Genomic DNA, 15,088 nt, shown 5'->3' with positions numbered 1-15,088 from the left:
GGTTCACCTGGAAATCAGCTCAACAAAGAGCCTTGATTCAAGTAGTCATATTCTTAACTAAACTTACACCTACAGGTCATCTATTATCAGATTTACAACTTCCTGTAGGTTTACATAGCCATGTTTATCACTTTAACCAGATTTTAACGTCACTGACGGTCATCCCCTTCAAGGAACTGAGGCTCATTCACTGAAGTACCTGATGACAGCAAGGTCAGGCTTGTAAGTGTATTCTGAAGTGTCTACAGATCAAGATAGGCTGACGTGAAGGAAGATGTATAGGCGATGCCAGTGATTCTCAAACTGTGGGCCAGGGCCCACTGATGGGCCTTGTCAGTATTCCATTGGTGCTTGAAAGCATTTTCTAAAAATATGATTATCTGTGTGCATGCATGTGTCGCTGTTGGCCATTTGAGTTGTATTGGGTCAGAGGTGGGCCCCAACCATTTGTGAAAATTTCAACTGGGCCCCAAGTTTGAATAGGTGGAACCTGGTCTACACTCACTGACCTGTAATTCACTGAAGCCATTGAAAGGGACTGCAATTCCCTTAGTCAGCAGTGCCTGTGTCAGTTTGAGAACAGGCGATGGAATAAAATGTCTACAATCTACAATCTGATGCACTTTGTCATGAAGGTTTAATTGCACATTATTTTGGGACACCCTGTATACACTTGCTCAGAGGACCAGCAGAAGACACAAATAAACCATATCCCAGTCAGTCACATTTGACCATAACTATTCACAGATTTGCATCATCTAAATGAACCATTCTGCAAGTCCAACATGTGCTTCATACTATTTATCTTCAGTAATGTAAACCTAGTTTTGAATCCTTCCTCATACCTTCATAAACCTTCATAAGGCCATGCCTGTGTAGCATCCCTGACCATATAATATGAATCTATGAAAGATGTGGCCATTTGATGTACTGCCAGTAACCAAGCAAAACAATTCAGGAAACCTTGTAGCTTTACATACTTAAAGAAAATAAATAAGGAAAATAATGTTAATTTATGATAAAATTGTTTATTTCATGCTGATGAATAAGACTGACATTATCAGCACAAGGAAACGTTGACATTTACATTCCTTGGGCAGGACAGAATACATAATTCAATAACTATTTGGTTCTACCCAAAAACACCTCATAAATAAGACAAGTTCAAATGACAAATTAAGACCAGAGAAAGAGAACAGTAATGATTCTTATACAGTCGTTTGATCCAGATTTACAAGGCATGTTGTGAGACATTGTTCAATAACTTATCATAACAGCACCTGTTAAACCAGGGGATATACTTAACTCATTCAAGGCGAAAGAATGAACTGGAGTCACATGATGAACAATGACCTGATCACTGCGAAAACATCAGCTGTTGGCAAGTGAGACTCGTGTAAATAAGGAAAAAAATAAAGGTAACTATTGAAGACCTACTAAGGCTTAAACGTGGTTGTTTAAGAGCGATGTGATCCTCCCGACAGGAAACAAGAGAAAAACAAGACAAATAAGACACGACATGATGGTAGAACTGGCAATAAAAAAAAAGAAATGCAACAAGAGTCTATGAAGTGGCACTCTTCATGTATGCTATAAGATCAGCGCGTTCACCCTTCTTCTTGATGCCAGCAAAGATCATCTTGGTACCAGGAATGTATTTCTTGGGGTTTTCCAAGTAGATATTGAGGGTCTTCTCGTCCCAGGTAATACCTAAAAAACACATTCATGATCGTCAGATAATACTCAGTGAACGTGGACTAGGAGAGCGCCATTATCACATCAACCTTAAAAATATTTGCAAGTTACCTTTCGCTTTGTTGGCATCCGTGTAGGAGTAACCTTCAGCCTGCCCCGTCTTGCGACCGAAGAGACCCCAAAGGTTGGGCCCGACTTTGTGCTTTCCTCCTTCATCAAGCGTGTGGCACTGCGCACACTTCTGAACGAAAACCTTCTTTCCTTTGTTTACGTCTCCCATTATATCTGTAAGAATCGTAAAAGATACCAAGACGTTACAAATTAATATCAGTTAGCTCTGTAGTATAAGCTACGCTATACGGTCAACTTGAGCGCAAATGAATCCTCCAATTCAACTGGGTTACAAAACCAAAACACACTGCGACGAACAGGGGACCACTTTTCGTAATGGAATGACGCGATGGCCCTTGCGCAACATCCAAAAAGCCGGTGTCGCTTCAGATTGCTAACATTAGTTAGCTTGCGCTAGCTCACAAGTTTGACCTTCTTTCTTACATACCAGGGTCGAAATGCTTCAGAACGCATGCCCCGACTGGTAGAAATCGCTGGAATGACAACTACCGTCTTCTTGAGGCGGGCGCAACACCAAGCTACTTCAAGTGTTCAGTGTTATTAATAACAAGCTGGTCAAATTGCAATAGCCATCAAATGCCAACTGACCATCCAAGTAGACCAACTTCACAGGTTCACTACGGCCGAATGTTCACGCCTCAAAAGCCGATTCTTGAGCTAGTCAACTAGCTTAGGAATGTCAGGAACTGAAAAATCTTGTTTACGCTTTCCACACCCTGACGCGACACAACCACTGGCATCTTTAAACCTCAATTTTAAAAGGCAAAACATTACATAATCAATCCAAGTTACAGCTGAAACGTGTAACCGGTCATCCGAGCAGAAGTAGTCATAGGTGCTAGCGTTAGCATTCATATTACGCAAAAATAACTCCCACAAGATTCCAAGAAAGATCTCGAAAAATGAACAGAAAGAAATGTACAAACAACTTCATTAAACATACATCAACCCAATGATTAGTTGCCGTACCTGTTATGGACGAGATTCGTGTCTTATCGAGGGTCCCACAACCCGCTGACTTCCTCACGTTGCGTGCGAGCCGGTAAAAATGACCGCTCAAAGCTACAAGCTAAGGCTAAATAAGGTGAATCACAGGGTGGGTTGACGTCATTTCCACATATTGCTTACATCAGCGACACCGGAGCATTTCATAAGGTTCTTTGATGCCAATTAATATGTAGTTAATATAATTACATATCGTGTAAACATATCGTGTAAAATACTCAAATGAGTGTATTTGACATGTTGCATAAGAGGCTTCTGACATGACAAACCCATTTCCCAGAATGTAATTTGAGTACCATAATGTATCCACACTATTCGCCACCCCGACAGAGGCGCTGTAAATTTCCTCGAGAGACGCCAAATTATCGTCACGTGATGCAATCGTTGCCATATCTATGGTCAGAGATTTTGCTATGGTTCTATGTGCGTCGCGCAGATGCCTAGATTTTTCATTTATTTACTGAGATGAACTAAATTTAACAATTTACCTACATTAATAGACCGATAAGAACGATTGCCCGCTTCGTTACCTGGTTAAAATGGAAGACAACACCAGGCCGTCGTCCTACTTGGACGAACCACCCAACAGCAGGTTGTTTTTGGTAGCCAGCAAGAGTATAACAGAAGATAATATTAGAGATCATTTTTCGACCTTTGGAGAAATCCAGGACATATGGGTAGTAAAGGACAAACATACAAAAGAGTCCAAAGGTGTGGCCTTTGTGAAATTCTCCAAATCCTCCCAAGCTTGTACAGCCATGGAAGAAATGCATGGGAAGTGTTTGGTGGAAGGAACCAAACCCATCAAGGTTTGGACCTTGTTTTCTCGATTTAAAAAAAAAATCTCAACAGTGGCACGCTGTTGCTGCCAAACAGTTTAACGAGTTCTTACTTAATTACTTAGCAAGACATCGGAGCGTGGTTTTAATTTATCATCTTGCTATTCTTTCCACGTATCAGGTGTTCATTGCCCAGTCTAGGTCATCCGGAAGCCACAGGGATGTAGAGGATGAGGAGTTGACTAGAATCTTTGTAATGATTCCAAAGACATTCTCAGAAGAAGACTTGAAAGAAACATTCAAGGTGAGACTTTCCATTATGATGTATCACGAAACCTTAAAAAAACACGACTGTTGGGTATCCTGGACATTATTGGTATATTTTAGCCATTGTCAATGGTACAGTTTTATTGGAGAGACAATGCAAAACAGGTTTTTTTGTTGCATTCCACAGGAGTATGGGAATATAGAGTACTGCATCATCATAAAGAACAAACTGACTGGAGAAAGCAAAGGGCTTGGATATGTGAGGTTTCAAAGGCCATCAGAAGCAGCCATTGCCATAGAGAACTGTGACAAAAGTAAGAAATGGTTTTAATTCTATGTGCAAAGTATGTCAGTATGCATCGATTTGCGTCATACTTGTATTTGCTGTTTCCTAATTTTGCCCTCTCATTTTGTCCCCTCAGCTTTTAGAGCAATCCTTGCTGAGCCGAGAACCAAAAATTCAACAACAGAGAATGACTATTTCGGAAATTCCAGAGCCGACCATGAAGCCGGAATGAGTGGCTATCCATTCAGTGGTACAGAACTTGTCTTCATCAATACACCATTCTTTGATTCTTTAATTTGTTGTGCCACGTGCAGTAGTTGTCTAAGTGAACACTGTTTTTGTGAAGCAGACAACAGCAACTACACGTCAGGAGAGCCGTGGAGTAGCAGTGAAATGATCACCAGATGTCTGATGATGACTTCAAGGGCGGTGCTCACACAGGAGCAGGTCCACGGTCTCTTTGATCTGATCCCGGGTCTGGAGTATTGTAAGATCCAGCTGGATCAGCATGGCTTTGTCAAAGGTAATTCACTAGTTTAGTTAGCGGACAGTTACACTGAGCCAGTGCTGATGCTGCATATCCTAGTTAGAAATGGAATGTAATGTTTTAGAACACGTAGTGAAGTCAAACATGAATGCTTGAAGGCTTTATATGCTTATTATGCATCTCAAAGGTTGTTTCCTCTTGTGTCCCCTTTAAAACTGAAATGGTCATGTTTGTTTGAACAATTTCCAGGACAAGCCATGATTCGTTACACCAATTTAGGCTCAGCTGTCTACGCCAAAGAGAAGCTTAATGGCTTTGAATATCCACCGGGAAATCGCCTTGCTGTTGCTTTCATCGATGATGGAGAAGACAGGACCAGGTGAAATTATTATTGTTTGACTTTTATTTTTAGGGTTAGTGTACTTTATTTGATGTTCACTACACTTTAGTCCTGTGTACGCACTCTTTTCATGTCTTGTCGTGTGTAACCCTACTCATCCCTAAACCAGTATACCCCTGTTAACTACATAACTCTGTCATGACTTAAGTCTCATATAATCTGTACATGTATATTGCTGTGCTTTGCATTCTTTCGCACTCCCCCTTGTATACTATTGTCAGATGCTGGTGAAACTTCAGTTTGGCTGCTAGAAAATACCAACTTACTAGCCACTTTGACCCATTAGTGAGTGTGTGTTTGGCTAATAAGATTAACATCTACTAGCCGTTTTGGCTGGTGATGAAAATAGTTAAATTAGAGCCCTGGAAGCGTCTGCTAAATTTACTCTGTGCGCAATGACCCCCATCCCTCTGGAAGACTTCAAAGTTGTCTGTAGTCTTCTCAGAGTTTTCTACATCTATTTGGTGACACATTTTCCCAAAGGAAAAACAAAGTTGGCTAATAATTAGCAACACCTGATATAAGGTATTGGGCTCCTTCGATCACACATCTTATTTTACACATGTGCATGACCTGGAATGCTTAAATCCAATAGGTGTTCATGCGCATACTGATTGGTGATGGAAAATGTGCATAAAATGTACACTATGGGCCCTGCCGTGGCCAACCGATAGGGCACACCGCCTGCTATGCGGCTGACCCGGGTTCAATTCCCGGCCCGGGTCCTTTGCCGACCCCTCCCCGTCTCTCTCCCAATTCGCTTCCTGTCCACCTCTCATACAGTCCTATCAAATAAAGTCGAAAAACACCCAAAAAAGGTACAATATGGTCAATAAACGCGTTTGCCTAATAGTTCTGCACACTGTATTGTCTTGTCTTGTCATGTCATGTCCTGTCCTGCTTTGCTGTGTCCTCAGTCCGGTTGGCAAGATGGCCATGCAGCTGGTTGTAGCTCAGATGATGTCTATGGTGTGGAATGGCCCCTCTGGATCACAACTCCTGAAGAGCAGCACTGTAAGTAAGCCGTTGCTCTGCAGAGATCAAATAATTCTCCAAGATAAATGAATTTGTGGTCCTGCTGTGGCCAAACGGTAAGGCACTCGTCTACCATGCGGCTGACCGGGGTTCGATTCCCGGGCCAGTCCTTTGCCGGCCCTTCCCCGTCTCTCTCTGCCCACTCACCACCTTCACTGTCCTATCATAAATAAAGTCAAAAAGTCCAAAAAAAGATTAATGAATTTGTTGTCCTCTTTCTTGTTAAAATAACAGTGTTGGGAATTCTATTTTAGGTTTATGCTCCCCTGGCTACTCCTCAGAAGCACAGACTACAGACCGACGTCAGCCTTCCGTCGGTGAAGAAGATGGCGCCCTCAGACAGCGTGGCGAAAGAACGCCTTTTCGTCATCTTTAACCCTTCACCTTTGCCAGTGGATGTGCTAGAAGACGTGTTTTGGTATGGGAGCAAATAATAACTAAGTGCTTTCACCATTGTATAAATGTTTGACTGTTGCCCTAGGAAGTCACTGCCTCTTGAAGAGAAATTCAAATTTATTTGAGTGAATAGAGAGCATTGAATAGTACCGAGCCCTTAAAATGACATGTGAGAGTAAAAAAAAAATACATTAGTGGTCCTCGTGCACACCAGAAACTTTCTTTTGCGCACCAGTTCTTTCTCATGGCCACCAGAAACTTTCTCGTGCCCACCTGAAACCTGAAACTTCTAGTGGCCACTCTCACATCACATGTCATTTTAAGGGCTCTGTAGAATAGAGAGGAATAGAGAGCATTGTCAAAATACCGGTATGTATGTTTCTGGTTTTCCTATTCTGAGTGTCTGTGAAGTTCCTATCTGCATTATGACTGAGACTTGCAGGATGTTTGCTTCAGGAAAAAAAGCACACACGTTTTTGTGATGTTGATGCTATATCCACTTTGTTTGTTTGTTTTTGTTTTTTCATTTGCAGCCGTTTTGGATCTCTGATTGAGGTCTTCCTCGTGCCTGGTCGGAATGTGGGTTACGTGAAGTACGCTGACAGGAAGCATGCCAACGAGGCCATGGCGGCCATGCATGGCAAGGTCGTCAACGGGGTGAAGATGAGGGTGATGCTGGCTGACCCACCGAAAGAGGAGTCCCACAAACGCCAGCGGACCTATTGACGACCAGTGGCAAACTAGGTAAGGCATTTCCCAGGGTAAGGTATGGGTAATAATAAAGTAATTACATTTGATTGGAACACTAATAGAACCTTGAGGGAACCTTGCAGGACAAATTTCCAAGGTATAGTTATGTTTCTGTGAAATGTTTTTTGGTCATTTATCTGCGTAATCGTTTAAATATAACGTCTTTCTTTCAACGACTATGGGCCCAGCGGACTGATTTCATTGTTCTGGAGCCTCTTGCAGATTTTATGGAGCATTTTTAGCAATCATAGACAATATAATAGGTAATGCTGTGTTATACTTAAGTATACACATCAAGCATCAACACTAATGTCTTAAACCTTAAAAGGTTACCACGTGACACCTTTTTAATATCACTGTACTTGACCGTTCATATAGTTAAGGTCATTTAGATTCAGTTACATGGGAGCCCTACCATGTACACTACCCTACAAAGACAAAAGAACTAAACTCACCAGACGGATACGTGAAGAAAAGGGAAATCTTCCCCTTGTATATGTTTTTAGAGGTTACTGTAAAGTCGTATTCTTATTGATGGTTTATTTCTGTATAACATCCAGTAGATGTCACTGTATTTTGCCTTAGCAAAGCAGTCTATGGACAGGTTTTGCTTTCAGTCATTGAGATTTTTGCTCTGAAGGTCAGTGCTAGCATAATTGCATAACATGGCAAACTTCATGAATGGCCTCTATGAATGTGTAACTACATATACGGTACGCAACACGATGGTATAGATCTTGGACTTTGGCATATTGTGGAAGAAGAGACAGAGAATGAGGGACACCATTGTTTTTTTTGTATAATTCTGGGTATGATGTTTTTCTTCTTCCAGAGAATTAAGTGACATGACCTGCTACATGACTGGACGGACATAAACGATGACACGACCGCTAGCTACGGACAGTGACTCCTATACTTTTTGTTCTTGTTGTTGACTTTGTTTCATTTTTTTTTTTAAGAGCCGTCTGCTCAAATCTTCTACAGTAGAAAAAGCTAACATGAAGTGACCTGCAGTATCACATAGAGTTCTATAAATATAAAATGTATCTGTTGTCCTCTGAATCTGTTCTCAATAAAATAAAATAAAACATTTAAAAAGCCACACACACTCTATTTGGCTTTTATTGACATTTGTGTTTGTATGGGAATGTTTTGGGAGTGCTACTAATTATAAGTGGTGACTGCCTCTCCTTTTTGGGTAATCTCTGCTCTGCCAATGGTGCTATGGCTATTTGTAGCTAAGGTCAAGGGTTACACTTATAGGTATTTAAGGCTTTGATCCAGACAACAAACAACTGACCTCTTTCTTTTACTATAGTTTATAGCTTCACACTTAACATAGCCTACAACTGGGGTTCCCAACCTTTTCCTACTTGGGGCCCACTTGAAATGTTTACAAATGTCCAGGGCCCACGATCTGATCCAAAAAACAATGCAACTGAAATAAATGGTCAACAGTAACACACACTATTTTAATTTTCCGAAAATGTTTGCAAATAACTGGTCTGGGTTCGGGCTGATTATAGCTGCCTGACATGCAATTCATTTTCTTGATGGGAAAGGTTTATCCACCTATTTGCAGATCAGTCTCGCCCAAACAATAACGGAACTAAATCCAATGACTTGTGGGGTATTCCAAGAACATGTTTGGCTGATAAACCTGGTGAAGTTAACCTACAGGAAGTGGTAAACCTACTTGAAGATAGCCCGCTTGTGTCATTTAGTTAAGAACACAAGGACTCCAGGCTCTTCTATTAGATGATTTACCACTGCCTCAAGGTTAACGTAACCTGGTGTAGTACTTAGCCATGTTCATGGAATACTCCCCTGAAGTGAAAATATAGCTGGTCCAATTTTAGTTTCTCAAGTCCTATCCATCTGAGAATGTTGGGAGGTTACCATTGAATGCCATTTTACACCACTAGGTGGCACAAAGGCGATGATCACAGCTGATGGTTGGTGCTGAAGTTTACCTCCAACTTCCCACCTTCAGCAGGCCTATTAATAAGTCTACTATTAATAATTGTGTGTATGTCTGGCTAGTGTATATAACTGGTTTGTTTGTCGGGCATCAGTTTCCTAATGATCAGTGAGGTAGTCTTAAGTTCAGGTTGCAAGTTTGATTCCCACCCTCATCTCTCCCTACACCTCCACCCATGCATGAAATGCACTTGAGCAAGGCACCTAACCCCACATTGTTCCAGGGACTGTAATCAATAACCTGTATCTAAATAACTAAGCGGCTTTGTATTTAAAAGTGTCAGCTAAGTGTAATACTTTGTATAATGTAGCCTAATGCAATATGTCTAAGTGTCCTCTTTTTACTGAAAGCAGTCATGAATATTTATCAAAGCCTGATCTATGATGTTTTATTTATCCAGAGATATGTCATGCTGATAATGAGGGTAAAATACACAATTGTGCAACACCTGTGCCTCAAAATCCATGGGGCTGGGGGGGGGGGGGGGGGGGGGGGGGGGGGGGGGGGGGGGGTGGCGGGTTCTCTGGGGAGGGGATGTTGAGATCAGATGGTTGTCGGTTCGAATCCCACCCTGCCCTCTCCTCACAGTCTGAAGTGTCCTTGAGCAAGGCACCTAATCTCACAATGTTCCAGGGACTGTAACCAGTTCCCTGAAAGAAAAAAAAAACTAAGTTGCTTTGGGGAAACCGTTAGGTAAGTGTATATATTAAAACACAGTTTGCCTTTGAATTTGCACCACCCTGCTTGAGCGCATTAACATACATACACAGCTACAAGCCTACTAGTTATTAAGCAGTTAAACGCTAGTTATTACGCAGTGGCTCATAAGTGCCAGTGCCTTGTTTTCCTTCATACCACCAAGCTGATTCTCCAGTCCTTGCGCTGCCTGCAATCCACTCCGGCGCTTACTTGAGTCCAGAAGCCCTCCTTGCTGCAGGGAGGAGCGTCGCGAAGCATCCGTCTACCTGCGTTCAAATTCAGCCATACCCAGCACTTTTGCGACTTTATGTTGTTTTTCTGTGGACCGCTCTGTGTTCATCAGTACAAAAACGCTTTTTGATGAGGACTGCCCATGCAAATCTGCTACACATAATAGAGGAAAACGGCCGATCAGATTTTCGAGCGACAAGTGAAGAGCATCGGTTTCCTGCGCCAAGAAGAGGCAAGAAGACATGGTCAATCCAGTAAACCGTTGGTAAGCGTTTATGCTGTGATGCTCTCTAGAACGGTACTGCCAGTTATACCAGCTGCTCATTCGTATGGGTGTTTGCACGATAGGAGACTAATTTTCGTATAAGTTGATCTTCGTCGCACATGAATGTCTGTTTTGGAGCTTTCTGTAATAACACTGATGACTGTGTAGTCGTCAGCCAAAATCGATTCACAAAATTGCATGTCCCTTTCGCCAGTGCCAGCTTCACTTGGGTAGGCTATATGCACTGATTAACTTGATATTGTTCGGTCCTTGGCGTGACACCACTTGCGATGAGGTAATGTAGCCTTCACATAACGGTGAGGGCTAGTCATTGACCTGCGCCTTGTTTTCGGACTGGACGAAAATTGTATCCAGGCTGCTGTCTGTTGTCGGGTAACTTGGGCTGAGCCTCAACTGGCTTGTTGTCAAACCTCTGCCTGTTCGGGATGACTTCACACACCGAGAACATTATTTTGGGCCTACATCAGAAGGTGACGCATACGGCCGCAGTAGGCTCTTACATCCCATAATTGAGAACCCCATAGAAGTGCGTCGAACTGTTCGTCATCTGGTGTTAGACCAAAACAACGTGACGAGGGGAACTTCGTCATTCATGCATGTAGCAGGCACACAGTGTCCCTCATTTTGTTTCAGATATCATCCTCGTAGTTATTTTATCCGAGGTTTTACCCACAATGCTTAGATGTTTATGAGGAATTGAAATGTATTATGTCACCCTAATATCCATTCAGAAATTGGCCACAGAGAGGATGCCATAGGCCTAGGCCCTGCAGTCTAAACAAGAGGATTACCCCAACTGAGTTCTGCGAGAGTGAAAGGGACAAAATAAGCTTCTTTTAATTTTCTAGTTAGAAAAGGGACGCAGAATGTGAACATGTAGGGCCTAGCTGCACTCAGAATGCCCCACATAATCTCCACCATAATGACCTAATTGTCTAAATGTATGACATGGGCACAGGGAATTTTAAATAAATTAATACATTAGTTTATTGATTGTACAAGATTCAAAGGGAGTAAAATCTGATGGGGAAAAAAACATGGGCATAGGCCAACTGACATGTCACGTGACATACAGTGAAAAACGTGTTGTGCCTATTTCTACAGTAAACATTTTCCACACACAATTTTCACAAACAAATCGTGTTTTACAAGGTCAATACACATGCTGTAAGAAAACCCCCCTAGCACTGCAGGGCAGACTATACTAGATACTGCATAAGTGTCCAGTAGACACTCATTTTGCAACACCCATATCTCTATTAGCAACAATAGGGGTTTTGTATAGCACAATTCATACAGGCAGCTCGGTTCTTCTCATCACTTTGATAGAAATGCAAATCTGTAGTCTTCAGAATAATGACATTTGTGTGATACAGCACGGTAGCCTATCTGCTGCCTATGCATGGTGCAGGAGGAGAGAAGGTTCATTAGACATTGATGCTATTACTGTTGCCCCTATGTAATAAAATGACACCAGGACAACTGATCCAGAATAATGTTATATGCAGAACAATCCCTTTTATTCAGTTTTCACCCCCTTTTAAAAAGTCTTTAAGTTGGGAGTGGACCAAAGCACTTCATTAACATTTTGTTATCGGTGTACAAGTTCACTTTATCCGATCAGATTACATTACATTACACTTAGCTGACGCTTTTTTAAAAAAATCCAAAGCGATTTACAGTTATTATCTTACAGGGTATTGGTTGCAGTCCCTAAGCAATGTGTGGGTTTAGGTGCCTTGCTCAAGGGCACTTCAGCCATGGATGATGTTGTAGGGAGAGGTCAGATCAGGTGGGATTTGAACTGGCAACCCCTAGACTCAACTCTCTTACCACTAGGCCACGGCTACCCTTCAGATGCAATAGTAGCCTTGCTGTATTCAGATGAATGGAGGGAAATTGATGGTCAGCGCTATAAGCGTTTGTGTCACTCTAGACATGTCACACACTAAAGCTGTCACTCTGCACCGAGAGTACGAAGTACTTGTAGAAACATTTGTCGAGTGAAGATATCAGTTCCCGTTGTGTAACTAAAATCACCTCCAGCAGGTTGAAATACAAGTAATGAGCTCCTTGTGTGTAAAATGATCTAACGGCTGACATTATTAGACTTTAAATTATGCAGCAGAGAAAGGTGTGTTAGACTGAGCCATAGCTTAGTGAATGTTGGGGAAGAACTGATCTTTGTATCGTGTGTGTGTGTGCGATCCTCATGAATTCTGATATAGTAAGGCTTTTCTCTGGGATGAGGGTAGTACCATTGCTTGTTTCAACCTCTGTAGATTATGGCAGTCATCACAACATCCTGTGCTCTGTAGATCTTCATTATTGATCCATTTTTATATTTCAGATTAGGTTTACGTAAGTATGCTCGTTGGAAGTGCACATTCAAAAATAAACTTAAAACTATCATAACGCCTGACATGTACGCTGTTTGCATGTGCCTTCCACTTAATCAGATCCATTACATTCTAATCTGCTGCTGCAGAGTTTACTCATCTAGCAATATGACCTTATTAGACCTTGATATGCAGAGAAATCTAGCTAATAACTGTAAAAAGTCCCCAGTAGCGTACGGAGGAGATTGATCACCTTGTTCAGAGGGGTGTCATTTAGTAACCTCTAAAAGTGTTAGAACATCAATGAAGAGCTGTGAATGAAACACAGACTCTTGAGTGTTTGGATACGCTGTTGCCATGGGCTACACTTTGTTCCCTGGGAGACCATGGTGTTGGCTGCGTGGAAGGCCGATTCAGAAACCCACTTCCTGTCTCCAAGATGGCAGTCTGGTAACCATGTGCAGTGTTGTCTGTAACATGATTTGCGTGGGATGACATTATGTATACATTTGCTATTTTGGAGAATTGTGACTTAAACTGGAAATGTAATCACGTGTTTAAACCGGCATGCTGTATTTGCTATTTGGAAACTGTGAATGATTTTTTTTTTCAAAATTGTGAAAACCATGGCACTGCAATTGTTACACTTTACCCTGGTTTTCTAGTTTCTGGCGACATAAATACATTAAAAAAATTGCTTAATTGCAGTATCAGCACCAGTTCCATCCATCACCCTGCCATCACCCCTTGGCTCACAAACTGGACACTGTCAGGAGAATCATACAACTCCAAGCAGATAGCATCCCATCCCAAACAAAAGGATGGGAAAGAACATATACAGTATTAATCGAAAGGCCAGGTCGTCATCAAGTCTGTTGAAGTCAGGAGTCAGGAGTAGGATGCAAAACAAAACAACAGACAAGCAATAGAAAACTGGTTGGGTTGTCCCCGACACATCTTGGATTGTCTGAGATATGAAGGAGAATCTTCACTAAGAACAAAATCAAGAGACCGTCGTTGAGTGCTAACTGTAAAAAAAAACAACCGGTTTCCATCCAAGGTCGACCTGCAGTAATGGCATACAATATCCCTGCATTCGGTTGAAAGCTTTGCATAAGCTTAGCAAAAAAACAGTCAGAGGCTGCCTGCTTCACCTGAAGGACGTAGCTCCAAGACACGGACTCAATGTGGGGCAGAACAATGCTATCAGGAATGCTCATATCTGTGTTCTCGGGCAAACTATGCAACCACTTCACAATAAATACAGTACTTGTGATGTTGTGGTGAAGGCCATCTCTGTTCATCTGCAACAACCAACTTTTAACATAGTTGTTGGGCTGCAACATAGTTTACTATTTCATTCCAGCGATGGCAGCTTTTTTTTCTGAAGGTGATGATACACAGGGCAACTTTTTGAGTGACATGCCCGGGCAACGACTTCGTAGGATGATGTTTAGACTGTTCATCATATAACATTTCTATCAAGAGAACTTGGACTAACCGTAGACAACTTTTTTCAGCTATTCTATCAGAAAATGAATAGCCAATCAAAAATCTCAAAAAGTTGCCCTGTGTATCATTACCTTCACTCTCCCTCCAACTTGTCCATCATGGCATATGTTTATGCAAAGCCATTTTGTCACAAGGACGGTGCCTTACAGCTCATGGCTCCACCGTCAGTGGTGATCCAGAGATGCAGCTCCTTGTTCTTCATCAGCAGGTCAGAACTGAAGAAGCCATTCAGATGAAGCCTTCAAGTGATACTGTACAATGTTTATAAATAAGCTCATATTACTCCTCTCCTTGAGTTAAATGATTGGGTTTTACCTTTCTCCTGTACTTCCTGCCATTCTCTGAGCATGGCAGTGAAAATCTTACCTCTAAGCTAGCAATTAACATGAAGAAGCCATTCAGACGAAATCTTATACAGTAGGCCTATGTCTTCAAACTCCAAATATAAGTTCTCTTACAATTTTGCACCTTGCATTGTCACTGATGAATCACTCAGAATCTCCACACACAAGCACTATATAACCCCACTAACCAGTGACCACGCGTGACTGCTGTGAGAACTCGACTGTATTTACGGTTCAGCAATGCAACTCTCACAAACGTCATCCAGCTGTTACAAGGAGTTCTAGCTGTATTGTCAAGACACAAGACAAGATGAATATTAGTCTTTAGTAAGTAGCCTAGCTGCCTTGAGATACATTCTTCTTTATCTGCAAACAGGCTTTGCTGCTTGTTGTGCTCAACTTACAATAATGGCTTTTGACAGCTTTAGTCCGAGATGTTTGCTCTGACAATACCATTGTTGCAG

The 15,088-nt window shown here is 41.8% G+C and overlaps 3 protein-coding genes across 10 annotated transcripts in view; 2 read left to right on the top strand and 1 right to left on the bottom strand.

Annotated features, from left to right (window-relative positions):
• Positions 1-1,008: 1,008 nt before the first annotated feature.
• On the bottom strand, positions 1,009-3,030 carry LOC134460808 (cytochrome c iso-1/iso-2-like). The gene is made up of 3 exons (XM_063213372.1): positions 2,797-3,030; positions 1,807-1,980; positions 1,009-1,710 (listed from the first exon to the last, which is right to left on the bottom strand). Exons 2-3 carry the CDS (start codon positions 1,973-1,975, stop codon positions 1,565-1,567), a joined length of 315 nt encoding a protein of 104 aa, XP_063069442.1. The 5' UTR covers positions 1,976-1,980; positions 2,797-3,030; the 3' UTR covers positions 1,009-1,564.
• Positions 3,031-3,220: 190 nt separating this feature from the next.
• On the top strand, positions 3,221-8,334 carry rbm45 (RNA binding motif protein 45). Of its 2 annotated transcripts, none has more exons than XM_063213371.1 (10): positions 3,221-3,641; positions 3,793-3,915; positions 4,066-4,192; positions 4,301-4,414; positions 4,514-4,687; positions 4,901-5,030; positions 5,969-6,065; positions 6,341-6,504; positions 7,016-7,226; positions 8,065-8,334. In XM_063213371.1, exons 1-9 carry the CDS (start codon positions 3,372-3,374, stop codon positions 7,206-7,208), a joined length of 1,392 nt encoding a protein of 463 aa, XP_063069441.1. In that variant the 5' UTR covers positions 3,221-3,371; the 3' UTR covers positions 7,209-7,226; positions 8,065-8,334. The 2 variants fall into 2 exon arrangements, with proteins under 2 accessions (XP_063069441.1, XP_063069440.1); XM_063213370.1 differs by having other exon boundaries at positions 4,511-4,687.
• A 1,819-nt stretch (positions 8,335-10,153) lies between these two features.
• Positions 10,154-15,088, top strand: part of osbpl6 (oxysterol binding protein-like 6) — an 82,637-nt gene continuing 77,702 nt past the window's right edge. For all 7 annotated transcript variants that reach the window (XM_063213368.1, XM_063213367.1, XM_063213365.1 and 4 more), the window contains exon 1: positions 10,154-10,408. The gene's annotated coding sequence lies outside the window, so the exon portion shown is untranslated. The remainder of the gene's footprint in view (positions 10,409-15,088) is intronic.

This window comes from Engraulis encrasicolus, chromosome 13 (assembly GCF_034702125.1).
Source record: "Engraulis encrasicolus isolate BLACKSEA-1 chromosome 13, IST_EnEncr_1.0, whole genome shotgun sequence".
Taxonomy (NCBI): Eukaryota; Metazoa; Chordata; class Actinopteri; order Clupeiformes; family Engraulidae; genus Engraulis; species Engraulis encrasicolus.
This window is presented reverse-complemented; position numbering and strand designations above follow the sequence as displayed.